The sequence below is a fragment of the Cydia pomonella genome, chromosome 8 (genome assembly GCF_033807575.1).
Source record: "Cydia pomonella isolate Wapato2018A chromosome 8, ilCydPomo1, whole genome shotgun sequence".
NCBI lineage: Eukaryota > Metazoa > Arthropoda > Insecta > Lepidoptera > Tortricidae > Cydia > Cydia pomonella.
In genome coordinates this window covers 17,279,172-17,299,633 of record NC_084710.1, presented here as the reverse complement: position 1 = coordinate 17,299,633, position 20,462 = coordinate 17,279,172, and the positions used below count along the sequence as shown (strand labels likewise).

The following is a 20,462-nucleotide window of genomic DNA, read 5'->3' as shown; positions in this document are numbered from 1 at the left end:
ACTAAAAATAACGCGCGCCCGTCAGTACCGCCGTAACTATCGCGCGCGTCGCCCGCAGCGCCCGCGCAACGCAGCCATGGCGGAGACAATTGAAGAAACTTACGAGAGCGCGGTCACCCGCAAGGTGGTCCGCACAAACCTCAAGATAGAGGAGGTGAGGATGCAAACGTTTTATGTAACAATACGCCCCCGGCCGGTCACATAACCGACGTAAACACGAGCCTACACGGACGCGGAAACCCTCGCGTTGTCCCTTTCCCGGCTTCCGGCGTATTCCTGGAGCTTTACTATTCCAAGTGTCTGCACGGAATGCGAAGGTCCGTACGTCAGTGAAGGAAGTGCGCGATGCGCTGTAATTTGTGGTGATGTAAATAGAACAGTTGAATGAAATTTTCCGTACCCACCTTGACTTGTGCGACGACCCGACCCGTGCTTCCGCGACCTTGCGGACAAACAACACAACATCTCACACAATGATATGGACACAACACACTAGTTACTCTATACACTACACTATCCTACGCACTAGGAACACTGAAACGATGCAAAAACCAACGCTACCCTCATACCTATTAAACTTGACAATCAGAAGAAATACTTATCTAGTTTCTGAAGAACGTTCAATGCCGGTATGCGCCGACCTCTTCTGTCAGTCAGAAGATCAAACGTGTCTTTATTTTATTACCGAATCTCAATACGACTTCATTTTATCGTCAGTTCCTCACCAAGCTTTTTTTGTTTGCTACTGTAGTAATCAACAGATACCAAGACCTAAACACAGTATCATATTTAATAAAGTACATATTAAGCTTTGCAACTTTATATTGCAATGGGCCTACTAAACCAGATGGAAACCTGGGAAAATTGAAAAATAGTAAGAAAGATTTTCAGATTCAGTTTATACATCATCGCTTTGTCACAGTTTCCCGGAAGCTCTGAATTTCATTTGCTTGGCCAGTATGTTAAGATTGTCTCGAGAGCCCTAGAGGCCATATGTCACAATCAATCTTCAAAACACTCCACCTACAACACTCTGTCATAAACACAATTAATAACGTCACATGTACGTTTAAAATACAACTGAAATTTCAAGTTCACTTGTACTAATGATGAAAAAATACTTAATTTAAAACATCGGAATTCTGTAAAAAACTTAAACTGAAAAAAGCTGATTTTAGCTATCGTAGATATTGAATGCTTAACTTTTCCAATTTGTTTTAAATTATTAAAGTACTTAAGTAAATAGAAAACAATACAGAAGACATATCGCTATATGCACGACTGTCACGCAACCTAGTGTCCGCAAGTCTAGGGGAAAACGTCAGTGCACTTCATCTTATTAAACTACTCCAAATCTAAAAAGTACTGAACAGATTTTCATACGACTTTCACATATCAATAGAGTGATTCATGAGGAAGGTTTAGGTATATAACTTGTTAAGGTTTTGTGTAAATTGGTTGAAATATAACGATGATGTCTGTCTGTTTGTAACGAGCTTTAATCGAAAACGCTGTCTAATCCGCTTGAGCTATAACAAAACAATGTATGGTGGGGTTGTCTTTCTTTCATGGGTCTACAAAAAGTCCGCGATGTTGAACGTCTATCATTAAGGACAACTTATTATACCCATTTTTAACTTCTAGAAAAGGATCTCATAGTATGTGGCATTTTCAAAGCTATATACACGGATACTGTATTAATAATTATCAAATTAAATACGTTAGTTATATTAAGCATTTCATACAGATTACAATGGTCCACTACACCATACGATTTTAATGATTTTTGCTAACTGGGTGAATTCTTGAATTGTACGTGATGAAGCGTAGTTAAGAGAAGCTGTGATTAGTCTTAAGTTAATTGATTCATTTGTGTTACTAAAATCAATCATGTAAATTGTAATGTATTGTATTTATTGTACGTCATTCGTACACATTTCAAAAACACTTTCATGCATATAACCTATATAGAAATGACATAAGTGTCGTAAAAGAATGGAATCAATTAACTTTATACTAAGTACAGGTCCTTAAGTATGTAATTTTTTTTTAAATTCACTCATCTAATGAATAATCATCTTCAGTTTTAAGAATTGGTTAGAGAAATTAGCAGACCGAATACTCAAACGGTTAGTGACCATTGTAAGAGATTCGCAAACGTTTGCAGAACTCAATCAGAATCACAAAACAAGAATTTATTTACTTTAGTAAAATGATTAGAGTGATTGAGAAACAAAAAGTTGATTTTTCCATGGTTAAAAGATGACCAATTTGAACCATAACGTATAACAATTAAAATTGTACGTATATTTGTATGTAACAGAGAGTATAACTGACTTATAGCTAGCTTCAAAAAGGGAATAATTTGGAGAAAACTTTTAATTTTTGGTGATCTAACAATGTGTTTGTCGGTCGAGTTGAAGCGGCCGGAGGAAAAACGCGACGGGCATATTTTCGTCTTGGCTCCCATCCTAGTTTATCTGTTACATTACGATGTTTATCCACAATACGAATGTGTGCATTAATGTGGGTCTGTACCGCTTATGTAGTTGTTCGGAGACATACGGTCGTTTTTACTTACCCAAGTTTCTCTCGAAACGATTACTTTGAATGAAAAATCCTGACGTGGTAACCATAATGTAGCGTTTTCTTATGCCTTGAATGTTTGCTATTAAAAAAAGTGCATAGCTACACCCACAAAAAAGTGAACTGGAAATATGTGGGTTTATCGTGAATTCGTTCATTGTAAAGTCACATTGATGATGTCTGGAGTAGTCATTAAAACAACTGAAATGGCACTCAGCATCATATGAAACACTTCCATAAAATCCACAAATCGATTGGATTAATTGCTGGACTGTGAGAACTTTATGACGACGCATGTAAAATGCAATAATGAAGTCTGAATAATACTAGATTGTTAACCAAGGGATGAAAGGAACTCATTTCTGCCGAGGTAATTTGGCGTTCGAATACTTCGAACGCAGTGAGAGTCTGAAATGATGCCTTTCACCCGAGTTAAGCACTCTACTTTTCATTTTGAATACCAAGAAAGTGAAATACATGTGATTTTTTAAAACATGACTAAGTATAATTTTTATAGCATTTCTTGAGAGTAACCATGTGGGTAAAAAGTATCGTTAAATATCAAAATGGAAATTGTAAAAAAAAACCGTTTAAAACTAAATTTCAACTGCTTATCGTAAAAAATAAAAAAACGTACTTGAAAAGTAAAATGCTCTAGTGCGCTTTTTAGAACAACAACTTTCTTTCAGAGCATGATATATGAAAAAGTACTTGAAGTAAGTACTAAAAGCTAGAAAGCCAGGGTTCATTGACATTCGAACTTTGTAAGGGCCTCGGTGGGTGGTCGAATGACACTGTATTTTTAAACATCAGCTGAAAGAATGATTGATTGCGATTTCTGAGATGCAGCCCACGTGGCGTGAGCTTTATTGCGGATAATTAAGGTCGAATGTCACAAGTGTATGAAGTGAATGATAAGATGATGAAGCTTTTTAGTTTAGCTTATTCCGCAATAGATTCAATCTGGTATATAGAGAACTTTAACGTGGATACAACTACTGTTACTGATTATGTAGTTGGTAAGAAAAAAAACTTATGCAGCTTTTAAATTCTTAAAAAAAAAAAAACAAAAAAAAAACAGTTAAACCATACAGTTAAGGACTAACATATATGTATATTTGGCGGACTTAATGCCTAAAGGCATTCTCTACCAGTCAACCATAGGGCTAAAGAGAGATACAACTTTCACTTATATATCATATCACTTTTGTGTGGGTTTATACAATGTGTTTGTACACGTATAGTAGAGCCGAATGAAAAGATGAATTTTATCGATAAATCACCCCCCATACCTATGTATTTCTCAACCATTTTAAAAATGCACTCCTTTAATGTTGTATGACGCCAAACACGACTTGGTTAATGTACCATTATCTGTCCATTTACCTATCGCACATTAAAAAATAATAATGATTCAATAACTATGAATTAGGGCATAAATTTTAAGCACATAGGTAAATGTTACAGAGATTTTTCCACAATTACTTGAGAAAGAATAAATATAAAAATTGTCATCAAAAATTTACTTTTTAATATATTTTATCTTTTTGTTCGTAAAAGAGGTCGTTGACCTGTAGGTTTTTTTATTGTTAAATGATAGTACAGGATATCAGCTAAAATTGGACCTCAAAATGGTAGCCCTAGTTAAAACATTACACAAGTTACACGAGTCCAAACAAGAGTATTTATTTTGATTATACATTTTATGGTACTGAAAGTAAGATAATGTCCCATGTTAGCTTACATCTTTTTAAAATCTTGTTTGTAAGATTTGTCGCTCGTTAAATGTGCAACCAGTGCAAATTAAACACCGACATTAAATTATTAGATTTATTTCCATGCCGTTTCCCCGAACTCGTACGCATGTGCGTGTTTTAACGCCGAGCACTCGATCTGTAAATACCCTCTAAACCCCGTTCATACAAGCACAGTTTAAACATTGCAGTTACTGAACTCTTCTCTATAAAGGTTAAAGACGAGAGTGAGCAAAGCTAGGTATGTGGATGAAGCCATCATCAGTCTAAAAGAGTTCTCACACGACTCATTGCCGGGTATACATGCCCTGTTAATTCGGTGAAAAAGTTAAATCTCTATTACCGAAAAAAGCTCGTTGGTACGACCGAAGGATTCGAATTTACAACTTTCGTTTGGGAAGTCTGACCAGAAGGCCAATTGTAACGTACATTTTGACATGATAATGATGACTATAATTTAGTTACCATTCACGCGAGCATTTCGCTCATACCTACTTGTCCGTATGTTTTTGTATTGGCGCAAGACATCATTTAGATATGATTTTAGAAGTAGTCACAGACAAGTATAAAATTTTACGATTAAACTGGCCCGTTTCATAGTAAAAAGTAGTTAAGTTACTGCTTTCAACTAAGCTGTGAAAATTCCCTACGTAATATCCATGTTTTATTTAGTCCACATGAGCTCATAACATAATACAATCTATTTAGTTCGTACCTAGTAGTTAGTTAGTCACCCCATTCATCATTTCAGTTAGATGTCAGATGCTTTATAGTTCATTTATACACTGAGGCTACACACCACATATTGGACAACTAATGCACTATGAATCTCTCATTAAAAGGTCACAGCCAAAGAGTGTTTCGTCAAGCGTCAATGCCAATATAAAAGAAAAGTGGAAATAATATACTTATAGGAATGTCGAATTCTAAGTACCTAGCTGAATTCATTTGAATCTACCATTTGAATACCCATTTTTTTTACTTTTCTATAGGTCAACGTCTTATCTACGTCAAAATTATATTTCTTTTTTATCACACGTAACAACATAACATAAGTGACACCTTCCGGCCTAGCCAAGGTGACAATCGCAATTGTCAAAGAGAAGCTGTTCCTTAGAAGTGGCCACGACCCTCAGTGATGAGGAAACCGATGCAAGGAGGGAGGAGTTCTTCTAAGAAGCTGTGTTAATATTGTCCCCTGGCTTACGAGACAGAATAACAACAAGAAATAGTTGATCGACCCAAAAATATCTATTGACGGACGGCTGTTAATTTTTATAGCCCGCCAATAGACACGTAACGCTTAGAAACATGACGTCAGTATCATACAGACGGGACGGCTGTAAAATAGGTTAAGGGTTTGTAAAGGAAATACACACAGACATGTTTGAAGGTTAATGAGATATCGTTCAGGGCTCCTATTTCACTCAAGAAAATGACAGAAGGTGAAGTGACTAAGACGAATTGCAAAATATTGAATGCATGAATTGATTCCTAAGCTGGATCTTTTGATTAACATCAATTTTTTTTTCAAAGAATTACATTGGTACCTAGTAGGCATATTTCGAACACAACAAGAAAACTACATACTAATCTGTTATTTAGTAGCTAATTGGGTGAATCAACTTCTTTAGTATACACGTAGCCATGGTTACTTCCCCCAGATTTTATGGTAATTAAATTTACCAAACATGCATTTAGTTATGTAGCCATGTTCATTATGGGCAATCTACCAAGCATGTTAGTAAAACGTAATACACAATTTCTTCTAACAAACTATACCACTATATTGTCCCTTGGACAACGGGACAGAATAATACACCGAAAACGTTCAACCACCGAAATATGGAAGTAAAAGACAGTAAAAGTGCATAATAGAAATAGGTTGGAGAGACTTGTATCGAACTGGAAACTGCACTTTTACCACATTTATTAATGAAAACAAATAATTCTTACATTTTGAAGATGTGAATGCTGCGAGAGCAGGGGGCCTACCGCGAAAACCGAAATTCGTAAATTGCGGGGATCTTTCTCTTTTACTCTCACTAAGACGTAATTAGAGTGACAGAGAAAAAAGCCCGCAATTGATGAACTTCGATTTTCGCGGTTATAGCCCTGATAGGAAGAGAGTTGACCAGTGTTGCCATACGCAATTAAATTATAAAAGCGTTTTTGCACTATCCGACATTTAATTTAGGAGTGTTTCACACAAAGTGCGTTCATAAGAGGTAATTAAGTCGCCGAAACGATTATTTCCTACAGTTGCCCACCGAGGAATTGCAAGATGCATGGAAGGATGTAGTTAACTATGTGGATTTCTGATTGAATTGGTAATCGACATTCTTAACGCTCTCATTTAATTATAGATATCTGAAATGTTGATTGGAAGTCATTTTTTAAATCACTTGCGCTGTAATGGGCATCAGTAGTCACGGAATGATAAGTACCTATAGGAGCAATTACCTACTGAGTAACCATAAGTCAGTGCTTGAGAGGTTTGTTTAAAAATAAGAGTTATGAAACAAAAGCTGATATCCTATATCAGTACCGGCTTAAAGTACGTTTCGGGCATACTTATATAGGTACCTAAAGCATAAAATGGAAAACAATCTGAGGTATACTAATAAAGCGCGACACGCTAGAACGGTCCGTGATGTCCAACACTTCGTTTTCTATGACAGGTGATCGGTCATCACGTGATAAAAAAACTTTTGCCTTACTATCTCAGCATGAGAATTGAGAACGTCATCATAACACGATATTTTATTTTTTGAACTCAACAGGCTATGTTTCGGGGCCATAGGAAAAGGAATATGTATAGTGCTGTTGCAACACTTGTCAAGACTGCGTTGTGTTTATAAACGGTGTTTAAATAAACGCACGATCAACGTCAACCTTTGAGGTCAAGGAATAACTGGGAGTTTCATAGTAATCACACGCTGCACAGATCAACTTTAAGTAAGAATGCAAAATACGACCTTTTCTCCCACACGTCAAGGTTCAAAGTTAAATTGATTGTTACCATTTTACACGTGTTTTATATCTTCTATTTACAAACAGTAAACAACTAGAATGGCATAGATATACCTACTAGCTAATAAACGAATATAAAACGTGCACCGAGATTTATTTAAACTTAGCTAGTTATATTTAGTATACCGACGCAATAGCAAAAGTTAAATTGGATGAACACTAATCTTCAAGAGTTTTCATGTACTCTACCTAAATCTAACGGACGCGTATTCTGATAGTAATAACTGGTTACGAATTTGATATTAATTTTATTTTTGATGTGATCTGTTACTGTTATTACATATCGCTCACTTCCTTCACTTGTTTTGTATGTACAAAAACCTCGCTCCGCTGAGCTTTTTCCACTAGAGCTGAGCTGAGCGAGGATAGGTAAATGAAGCGTTGGTTTTGGTTCACGTCAAACACATCCCTCGGTTCGCATAGTCACACAGCTTTGGTGGAAACGCACCCTAATAAAGTATGTTTTTTATTAGTTACCTAGTCAATTACCTACTTAAACAATTTATTCCAATTCAGGTCACAATATTTAAGCTGGATTAAAACTTTTATTAGCGTTAACCAAAATTGTTAAACTAAAACATTTAAAGTTAATCTTTTTTGTATGTAAGTGTACATTACTAAATTGTTCATAAGTTCGTAAATTCAGAAAAATAAGCTGATTATAAAATTACTTATATTTACAACTCCTTAACTAGATTTATAAAGTTAGGCATTATGTAATTAATGCACTTTGAATTATGTGGTTAACAGAACTCTTGTGCAACGAAACCAGCCCAGAAACCTCCTTAAAGAGGCCTAATTTAAAAACTAGTATTTTTGCAATTTAAACTACCGATCTAGTCCACCTTACAAATTTCGTAATATATATATAGTACTTAGTCTCGATACAACTATTATGTTCTTCGAGCATGCGATACTTACCTAGTTAAATTCTGTTGGTGCCTAATTTTCGCACAGACTTTTCACCTTATCGTCTGAACGGGACCATCAAAGATAGTTATGATCATGCGAGACGTCCGTTCATGGGTCAAGCTAAGACGAATGTAAATGTAGGTGGAGCCTTTCTACGCTAAGTTTGCACAGTTTTAGCAGTGAGAATGCATTGCATACATATCCCATAGGTATATATAAATATATAAACCCATTTAGGTAGGTATATTCAGTTTTATATACAGTGGCGGGGCAAGACCAACATTTTATGTGGGCAAGGTACGTTTTGCGAGGCCCTCTTGTGGCACTGGCATTTTTACCTTACCCAGATATAGGTACTTATTTGAGGCGCGAGGCCCCTTGTACCGCGAGGCCGTAGGCGGGGGCTCACGTCGCCCACTCCTAACGCCGCCTCTGTTTATATAAGCTTAGCGAAAACTTATTTATGACAAAATTCAAGCATAGTTAATAAGCATTAAGGTTTAAGCAAGTTTTAAACTTATTAATCATAAGATTTCCCTCCTATATCTGGGATATACCTCCCAAAAAACTTAGTATTATTATGTAGAAAACACATGTACACACACATGTACACATGAAGTGAACACTCTAACCTAACTACTTATTTTTCTATGACCATACTAAAGTTTGTTTATTTGTTTCATACTCATGTATATAACTTCTCGCCTGCTAATAATGTGTCAACATTTACACCATTTATAACAGGCGTGAAGGGTGCTTCATTGCACGGAAGCATATACAACCTTGATGGCGACAAATCAAACTATAATTGGCAGCCTCATTAAATTAGTCGTCCGTCAGACATGTATTAAATGGATGTATTCACACACGCACACTGAAGACCCAGATTCGGCTTGATTTAATGACCGTTCGTGACTTGATGAAAATATTAACAGGAGGCTTAACCAAGATGAAAATTGTACATCGACAAACGTCAAACAAAAAGAAAAAAATGTAGGTGACCGATGCTGCGAAAAGTCACGTGACTGTTGGACATTACTTAAGTTTTGATAGGCGATTTCTATCAACGATTGCTTGACTAGGCCCCCAGAACGACTTTTGTTGCGAAAAATAGGGAGTGTCGATCAGCTACCCAACGAACCATGCTTGTCGAAAAAAAAATTACGGCAAGAACAAAAAGGCTTTTTCGTTTAATTTAGGACATAGCTACTTTCGGACTCAGTTAATACTACATGTTGGCTAACAACTTATTTTCATAATAGTGAATCCGGCCTCCGTATCAGCATCAAGTGGAAGAAATAAAATGAGAAAAAGAGTACTAAAGTACTTTTAAGGAATAGTTTATACCTACCTATGTAGCATTGCGTCTTATTTTTCCAGTGCCACATTAAATAAATCAGAGCACAAATGCACCAGCCATAAAAGGCGTACGTTCCGTCTCGAGTCTCACTCCTGCGCAGAAGCCCGCAACAACTGCGCGGGCACGCCGCCAAATGTGCGGTTTTTGCTTAATTGACGGGCGGGCGGGAACACCCCGACAGGAACACTATTCACAAACAAGACTCGTTAAAGACTAGTTATTATAAGCTATATCTGTGGTTTCCTATAGTTGCTACGGATATCAAGGTATACAAATATACTGGTCTGTTTGAGCTGATTTGATAAGCGATGGAAATAACAATGATCGCAGCCATTACGATAAATAACCGACGTGTATTCTTTGCTAGTGCGAACACTGCGAACGCTGACTAAACTATACCCTGATTCATAATTAGGGTATATATACGTGCAAACCAAAACCAAATTCACGATTGACTATCTTCTTTGACTTCTTTCAGTCTTGCGACGAACATGCAAGGAATGAGTTGGTTGTCAGTTTGCTTTGCGGATAGCACAGTTGACCGAACCATGTAAAGCGGTTAACAGTTGTAACCGTATGATCTGAATTATCAATAAGGTATGTACAATGATATACAGGTGTATTGATAGATAAATTGACGTGACCGTAACGTAAACTTTAGACAGATTTATACTGGTTCAAGCAAATCTTCGACTCGCTCATTCTCAATAAACAATTGGAATACGACACGTATTTGTCGAAATGACGGCAGCTAAACGTTAATCCACGTTGAGCACCAAAATGTCCGTAAATGTCTGTAAATAGGTGCATAAGGTTTTTAGCAGTTCATTTTAAAGTCACTTTAAATTTAATTCACAATAAACATTCCTCTCATTAAAAAAATAAACACACACACACACACATACACGCGTGCATACTTAGTTTACTGAATATACATAATGTAGAATTTAATGTGTAAATTGTATACTCGTATATAAAAACATTGAAATAGTAATTGTATGTAAGTAGTATTGTTTTATAGATGTGGAAATAATATGTTAGCAGATTGCACATTTTTTTGCTATCGTTGACTTTGTAGAAATGTGCCACTATACATGGCGCAAAACTAAGTGGCGAGTCAAGTCATAATGCCATCTCTTTCACTCTTGGTTGGTCTTAACAAGGGTAAAGGAGATAGCATTATGATCTCAGTGGCCAGTTAGTTCTGCGGCAAGTATAATAACTGTGGAAGAGCGGGGGTTTCTGTCACACGTATTATAAATAGTTTCCTCCATACCTAGTCAAAACCATGAGAGTATTATGCTGTACCGTTTAATGAAGTTTTGATTTTGGGTGGCTGAGATTAGTAAGTATACTCACTAATTTTTGAATGTTCAAGATTGCAGACTGACCTAACGGAACGTCAGATAACCACATTCAACGAAAAACGCAGGGAAGGCATTTTGTCAAGCAATGCACAATATCTAGTGCTCTTGAATTTGTAGGTAAACCAAAAGATTTTAGTTTTAAAATCGAACTACATTGCCGATTATCTTAATATCATGTCGAAAACATTGTACAGTGGAAATGCTTTTAATTTGGCACACAACAGCTGCCACTGAAATGCTGAACTTTACAGATCAACCTCATAAATTGATGAGCGCATCTTGCTCGTTTGTTGCCCTCTCGCCAAAATTAAATGCTAAAACGTCACCCGGGGAGTCATTGGTGTTTTCTTAAATTTTATGCAACATCCTTTGTAAATAATTTGTCAGTAAAAATTTCGAATAGAAAATACACAACTTTTTGACAATTTTAAATAGTCTTGTAACTTTGATTCATTTGTTGCTAACCTGTAAACCAGCGCAGAACTGATCCCCGAAGTCCCACAGTAAGCTCAATAAGGCTTGTGTTGAGGGTACTTAGACAACGATATATATAATATATAAATATTTATAAATACTTAAATACATAGAAAACACCCATGACTCAAGAACAAAATATCCATGCTCATCACACGAATAAATGCCCTTACCAGGATTTGAATTGAACCCGGGACCATCAGCTTCGTAGGCAGGGTCACTACCCACTATGCCAAACCGGTCGTCAAAAGGATAGAAAATAACAAAGGAAAAATAAAATATACTTACTAATAATATAATAATAAACCCAATTACAGATACTTTTGCCTTGCTTATTTTCTTTTCATATATTATCAAGGTGAAGAAGCGCTTGTGGCCTAGCGGTAAGAGCGTGCGACTTGCAATCCGGAGGTCGCGGGTTCAAACCCCGGCTCGTACTATTGAGTTTTTCGGAACTTATGTACGAAATATCATTTGATATTTACCAGTCGCTTTTCGGTGAAGGAAAACATCGTGAGGAAACCGGACTAATCCCAACAAGGCCTAGTTTACCCTCTGGGTTGGAAGGTCAGATGGCAGTCGTTGGGATTAGTTGTCAAGCGGACCCCAGGCTCCCATGAGCCGTGGCAAAATGCCGGGACAACGCGAGGAAAAAGAGATATTATCAAGGTGAAAAATCATAGACCAATATATAAAAGGCGTAACGGCGAGTTCAATGTTCTTATAAGGTTACATAAAGATATCAGACGTTCATCTCATTTTTCATCATATCGCTTTTGTCATTTTCGGACATTAGTATTGTAGTTGTATTAGTTGCCTAGTTAAATTACGTACGGACAGAAAAAATTGTTTACTTTGTTTTCATTGTATTTTATGTCAAATTAAAGCTTATTTTATTGTTTTCCTACTCCTCTACTGTTATCTGTCATTTATGCATTCATTAACACGAATATAAGAACATACATAAAAGGTTTCAAGAAAAGTCTATATTGTCTATTCCTCATAAAAGCTCTTGTGCTTTTATAAGCTATAACGTTACTGCGATTAATGGCTACCAACCTAACAAAACCAAAACGAATACAGTTTTAAACTAAGTGCATTGCTGCCAACTTACAAAATATTCATTTGGTTGCATAGTAAAAATAATTACTTCATAAGTCAGAAACACGCATGTGACACCCGTAATATAGCAACACCTATAGACTACGAAGACCGCTTAGCGTTGCTTGTTAGTCTCCGTAGGCTACGGTGGCCAAAATTGAGAAAAAACTGTCCAAAAAATTAATTTAGCAAGTAGCAAGTACCAGGGCCTCATGAGTTACGAGGAGGTGTCGCCGACCGGCCGGCCGCGGCCCAGGGCCGGGCGCGTAACAAGGTATACTCGCGCGTCTTGGCTATATACTTTTGCTGTAATTTGTTTACCTAAATTAAGATTTATTTTTGTTGACTCGTAGGAAAAATATTGTATGCAACGTTGTATAAGTAGGTCAAAAAATTCTCGTGGCGTATTCCTTTACAATGTTCGCCTACGCCTTCGGCTCCGGCTCACATTGTAACTCACGCCACTCGCCTTTTTTGACCCTTCTTATACAACTGTTGCATAAAATACTATAACCTACTTGACTTCAAAAATCGGTTAATCTAGGCAACCATGGACTGGACCAACTTTTAAATAAGGCAACCTATAACAGTTTGATTATATGTAAAATAAGCTTTCGTTTGATATAATATACGATTAAAAAACAAAAACAAAGTAAAAATCTGTTCGTACGCAATTTTAGTAGGCGTCAATGTGAATATTATCTATAATTTATTCCTTATAACGTATCTCCTACTACATGTTTGACAACTAACCCCCTTATTCATAAACGTGTACTAAAGTTACGATGCCGCTAATCATCGTTTGTCCCTTTACGACGTATTGGTATGATGGAAAGGGACAAACGATGATTAGCGGCATCGTAACTTTAGTACACGTTTATGAATAAGGGGGTAATTGTCCTCTCCCTGTTGTTCAATTGGCTTATATCATAGACAACAGAGGAAATACAAAACCTAAAGAGTTTAAGTGTTCGGTTATTAACACCTACTATATAGTCCGTAAGGCTTATAATTATACAACAAGCCACTAGCCAACATGCCACTCGTTTACGCTCCGTAGCGAACAAAACGCAACTATCACTGTCACACTAATATGGAAGAATGATAGAGAGACACAAAGCGTTTCGCTATCGTAGCGCAAGCTATTGTCATCTTGGCTAGGCACCATACCACTTTAACAGTGTGGGATTCTCGTTTTCTTGTGATATGGTCACTGACAGCTAGCGAGTACTAATGTAAGGGAGTCATCCTACTTTTAGCTTTTAGGTTTATAAACCTAAAATCAAAATTTACATTTCCTTTACGTCATTCTTTGCTGGCCTAATGCCGCTTCAATGTAGACTTCAACTTCAATTAGCGTTGGTATTTATTAATAACTTTTGTGTTCTTGTGGAAACAGTTTTAGTCATTCGTTAAGCACCGGTGTCAATGACCGCTGCGCACTATATTATGCGACCTAATACTTTAAAAATAGATGGCATGAACTAATTACAATATTTCTATGGAAGACAAATTGTATTTTTCACCACACCGACTGGTAAAGGCTCTCTTGATTGTTCAAAAACGGATGAGAAAGTTGCATTTTACCTACATGTGTGGCAAAGCACCTAATGTGATGCAAATTTTGAGCTGTTTCCTTATGTTGGCTGGTAGAAATTGACTTTTAAAACATGATTTTGAATGATGAATAAAAAACGTTAATTTGGATTTGACTTCGTTTGATTTTGTTTGATATTTTACAGTTTTTCTCGCGTTAGTGTGGTGAAACATTTTGTGTTACACTCAGTGGCAAAATTTGTCTAATCCTCGTGCCTTTAAACCCGCGCAACGTCTAAGATTCCATTCTTCGAATCTTTCGCTTGCTTGGGTATCAATATTAGTTCGAGCGGTTAAACAACAACTTTTGCCCCTTGTCAAATAAATAACTATTTTATCCCTGATATAATGGCGACGGTACTATTTGCCATTAGCGTATTTAATTACGCTGCTTGTTTGAGTGCGTTCATAAAATAAAATGAATGTTTTGGTGAAATATTGGACCTTATATTTTTGCAAAAAAGTTTACGATTTGTCAGTTGACAGTGTTAACGATTACTATTTGTCTCCTAAACACGTACTAAACATACTTGCATATACATTCCTAGGTAAACATGAGTTTACCTAGGAATGTATATAAAAAAATGAATATTAAAATGTATGAACATGTTAATATTTATTTATTTTTCCATCAAGCTTGCTCGTAAACGGTGTTATTGTATACCAGCATATTGAGATGGGATGAGGTATATTATGCCCACGGGCGTAATAGATTTTTTATAATTTTATTACGCCCATGGGCATACTGGGCAATTGGGCATAATGTTTTTTCAAGCAGGTATAATAGAGTTTTACTTTTAAAATACTGACGTTTATATATTTTTGTTAGGTTTATAAATATTTAATTTGAATAATTTAATAGCCGTTTAAAATATGTTTACACAATTTTCAATCGTGGCTGAATGCCGGAGAGGCCTTCGGTGCCTAACCTGTTAAAAATGAATGAATGTTTGAAATGTGACTCGCCTTCGGCTTCGGCATAGAGGTACAATTGGTAATAAAGATGAAATGGGTGAGGAGCCAGATGGCCGAACGAGACGCACTTATGAAACTTTCAGTAGGAGTGGCAGAGAAAGCGCTATTATTATAAGTCCTTGTCACACGGCCCGATTCGAACAATAACGATAAGTTCTGGTTTACATAAGTTCTCATTTAGATATCGTTTATATGTCGTATAATTGACAGAAGCAGCAAGATTCGGGCAACCAATGTCATTTTGGCGTCTCAAATATCGTAGATAGATCTTACTGGGATCACAGCGTTATCGATCTTTTGAAGATCTTTCCAAGATTTTAAGCGTGTCTTAATCATTCTTCGATTCAGGCCGACAGTCTTTTTCTCTCGGATCCTACCATCTATGGGCCTCGGGCTTAAAATTAACACTTGTTCGTAAATTCTTGTTTACCGCCCTTAATACACAATAATGTACTATTATTGAAGCTTTATTTAAATAAATAATAATAAATAAAATAAATATTATAGGACATTATTACACAAATTGATTATTTGCTCTGGCTTTACCTACAAAACGACTTTGTGCTATTTACGACTTGGTTAAATAGTGAAAAACAAATACAGCATCCGTTAGGCAATTATAGTAGTGATTCCAAAGTAAACAATGACAGACACATCGGAAAAATTGTTAGTTGGTCGTCCCTTCTAATAGAATTATTATTATTAAAAATATTGCCATCAATGGACAAATTAATTTAAACGATGTTATTTTATGCACAAAAATATTTCAGAGATGAGTTTTTTTGCCAAAATAATACCAAAAACAAGTAATTAACACCTATAGACGTTGCTTTCTCAAAAATAATTCAATGTGTTTGCAAACAACACATATGTTTCAAACTCAGTTTTAACAACCAAATTAGATGGCGCTGTAGATATACAATCTCTCTTACCATTTTGTATTATTTTGTCTACTACTGTCTCAGTTGCATACTTTGGAGGGCCATCAATTAAAGCATGTGTATAGTAAGCTGTGAGCTCACTAGATGGCGTTATAATACACATCTTGTACCTAGTCGTGTTTATTATTTCCTCTCTTTGACAACGCGTAAGAAAACAGATGACGCATAGAAGATGAAATGCCTCAGACAATGGACGATCACCTCGACATTGTGCATGTGCTATTTGCGGTACGTAGGTGCGTAGCCTCACTATTGGAACTATTTGGAACAACACTTCATAAAGTATTTCAAGTGTTGAAAAATGTGGTGAATTCAACGCCCTTTTTAGTGCGAAAAAATGGGGTCAGTATAGAGGTATAATTCAGGTTCAGACTGCTCCCGCATTACTGCTTACTTGATGCTGCCGTCAAAAATTCGGGCATCAAAATTAAGTTTGAGATATTATGCTACAATAAGGAACGTGAAAACACAAAGTCTACCAACCTATAATTCATTATATATATATATAATATGCTTCAATAAGGAACGTGAAAACAAAAAGTCTACCAACCTATAATTCATTCTATAAATAATATGCTACAATAAGAATACCTTAAAACCTTAAGTCTGCTCATTTTACTTTAAGGAAAAATTCTTTTATTTTTAGAATGAAAGAAAACTGCATTCAAATTTTTTTACAATTCGCTTGTCTAACAATATTCTTTTGTACAATTTTTCTCACAGTTTAATAAGTACGTAATTAATATTTCTTAATTAACACTTCAAATTGACGTATCTTAAAGTTCGAATCGGGCCGTTTGTATTCGTTCACGTTGTATCGAAATCGAAGTTGTTTGCTGAAAAACTATGCAGAAAAAACCTTTTCTCTGTTTCTTTGATCTTGTAGAGTCTAGTGTTATCTGGAATGAAGTATAGAAATAATACGGACTTTCATTGGGAAGCGCTGATAGTTCCGTTTACTAACTGAAAAGAGGAAATGGAATGTTAAGGATGAGTTTTCACGACACAACATTTTTTTCTTCGCCTGAATGAACTTGCTACGAGCTACGGCGTAGCACTTCGTAGAGGCCACATAAGGTCACTGGGTATTTATTTAGTTGTTATTATTTTTACTTTTCTGTTATTATTGTGAAATTTCATATTATTTCTATTCATATAGAATCACGAGCTATTATTAGTATTATTATTATTTGGGAATTTCTAATTAAAAGTGTACCATGATTATGATGCTGATGATGATTAGAGTGGTACCAATTTTTAGGGTTCCGTAGTCAACTAGGAACCCTTATAGTTTCGCCATGTCCGTCTGTCTGTCTGTCTGTCTGTCTGTCTGTCTGTCTGTCTGTCTGTCTGTCCGAGGCTTTGCTCCCTGGTCGTTAGTGCTAGAAAGCTGAAATTTGGCATGAATATATAAATCAATAACGCCGACAAAGTCGTACAATAAAATCTAAAAATTTTTTTTTTTTAGGGTACCTCCCCTACACATAAAGTGGGGGTGAACATTTTTTTTTGCTTCAACCCTACAGTGTGGGATATCGTTGGAAAGGTCTTTCAAAACTAATAGGGGTCTTCAAGAAACATTTCTTGATAAAGTGAATATATTCGGAGATAATTGCTCCGAAAAAAAAATGTGTCCCCCCCCTCTAACTTTTGAACCATAGGTCCAAAAAATATTAAAATAATCTTGAAAGTAGAGCTTAAGAAAGACATTAAATAAAAACTATAGCGGATATGATCAGTTTAGCTGTTTTTGAGTTATCGCAAAAAGTTTCCTCTTCATAGTAAAAAGACGTACACCCACAGTTCATCCCTTGGTTAACAATCTACCATACTTTAAGCTCCAGTTTAGCTTATTGTGACGGAAGAGTAACTACGGAACCCTACTCTGAGCATGGCCCGACATGCTCTTGGCCGGTTTTATTTGGGTTATGATTGGGATTTTTTATGTTATATCTACTCAGAATCAGGAGCTTTTCCCATTTTACAGAAAAAAAGTGCACCAATATTGTTTGTCCGTTTGGTTACGTTTTTTATACAACCCTCTGTGAGTGTAACAAAATGGATAAAAAAAATTGTATGAAACTTTTTTGGGGACACTTTTTTTCTCGTATTAGGATCGAAATAGCTCGTGATTTTGAGTAGAAATAATATAGAAATTTCAAAATCTCAAGTTCCCAGTTGGGGTACAACTTCAAATCCAACAACAATACAACTTTTAATCCATCCATCAAGTTTCATGTCATATCAGTAGTTTGATTAAATGAGAGCATAATGTCAATTGTATGGCGGCGACTACATAGTTCGTGTGACTCTTAAGGTGCAGTAGGTTCACAAAACAGAGTTTAAAAAATAATTAATAGAATCAGGCGTTACTTTGCGGAAAACCATGCTAATTAAAACAAGTAATATTACTTTGCTAATCCGCGAGAAAATAACGTGTTAGTCAATCAGTGCTAACCCGTTATACTTAGCAAAGTAATATTACTTGTTTTAATTAGAGTTTAAAAAAATTGTAACGCTGTTTTGGATCACAATAATACTGCTGCCATAAATCTTGAGGTCTTTCTCGAGGGACTGCATTAATTTTAATCCTGAGGTTTTGACTTTAGCTCAATATAAAAAAATTACGAACATAGGTCAAAAATGCACTTTTAAAATATGTAACAAATTATGCATAGAAGCAAAAAATATGAAAGTTGATTCTTTAAATAGGCATAATTTAATAGTTTATTTTATTTTTATTGACAAATAAATGATTATGATTATGAAAAAAAAACGGCATGTTTGTGAGGGAATAACAGCTTTTTAAATCTAATGAAGTAACGGTAATTTTTCTATGAAATTCCATTTTGGGAGAAAAGAAAACGTTTTTCACTTATTAAATCTTAACAAAACAATTTTATTTTGATTTCCATCGCTTCAGCATATTATATTTTAAGTTTATAGGTTTCGCTTTGAATTTTTTTTTGTTTTACAAATTTGAAAAAAAAGGAAAATCTATAAACCTAGTTTTTCATTATGTCAATAACATACTAAAAATCATGGAGAATGGAAAATGTTTAGAAGTGGAAAAACGTATTCTCCTTTTGTATGGACGATCGCGTGCTATACTTCCCTCTTCAGGAAACGTATCGATTACTTTTTTATTTATTTGAACGTACAAAGAATTAAAATTTAATTAAAAACCATGATGTCCTCGCTTCGGGCACTCACTTCACCATTCGCCATCTCGTTCACGCTTATTCTCAGTTAGAATGAGAGAAGAGCACGAGCTTATTGGACCTTAAGGAAACTCGGAGCATCACATAACCGCTGTCATTAGCTGTAGTTCCATTAATCACTGGACGTGGCGTTGCGTCAAGGAGGAATGCGTGTATTGTGGCCTTTAGCAGTCGAACTAATGAAATGACAGTGCGCCTACTGAAGTCAGGCGATACATCACTATCAGCACGGCTAGCACATGACGGGCGCGACAGTCGACAGGCGAGAAAATGCCGCGACATAGAGCTTTCTCGCGAATCGGTAGCATAAGACGCGCGCGACAACCCGCTGTCTCGCGGACAAATGTCAAAGCGACATAATTTTGTCGTTTGACAGTTCCACGCGGGATACTCTCGAAACTCGTAGCACAAGTGCACTATGGGAGAGAAAATATCCCGCGTTTCAACGTCAAAAGGAGAGAAACTGTCTTCGAGGCTAGAGGGTCGCGAGAAGCATATTTTGTCGAAGTTTTGTTGACTTTGGTCCTAAAAGAAAGTTAATTTTCTATATTTTGTATTTATTTCATACTACAGCAATAATCTGAGTAATTTTAATATGAATCCTGAGTTTTATGATGTGTCCGTTAGCTAGGTAGGTAAGGTGTAGGTACGTGGTATTGCTTTATAACATACCTATTAAGATACCTATATCTATATATCATGCCGGTAATAACAAAATGATTGTATTTTTTCACATTTACTTGTTTGTTCTCTTAAGTTAAATGAAAACCCGACAGAAAAATTAAAAGCCTAAGATTGTGCCACCACATCAACAAAGCAAACAGTTTGATGGCGAATGGACTGGAGGGTGATTAATAGAAATTACTTTGTGGAAATCCGTATTAATTGATACAAAAATATTACTTCGCTATCCACGAAATAATTAAGTGCTAGTCAATCAGTGCTAACTCGTTACACTTACACGCGTATTTTTACAGTCAATGCATGCAACCTACCACCTAAAAAATATATACGCAAATAGTTAAATAAACCACCACCTAAGTACAAAAACTCGTCACGTGCTTCAATTGATTGTGGGATATAAACCGCGGTCTTGGGGTTTAATTATAGGTATATCCGGGTACTAATGATTTATAATATGT

General features: G+C 35.9%; 1 protein-coding gene across 1 annotated transcript in view; it reads left to right on the top strand.

Annotated features, from left to right (window-relative positions):
* Positions 1 to 7: 7 nt before the first annotated feature.
* The window catches only part of LOC133520751 (tropomodulin-1), a 107,619-nt gene continuing 87,164 nt past the window's right edge, over positions 8 to 20,462 (top strand). Inside the window, exon 1 of the mRNA XM_061855381.1 lies at positions 8 to 154. Within this exon, the coding sequence (XP_061711365.1) occupies positions 77 to 154 (78 nt within the window). The 5' untranslated portion in view covers positions 8 to 76. The remainder of the gene's footprint in view (positions 155 to 20,462) is intronic.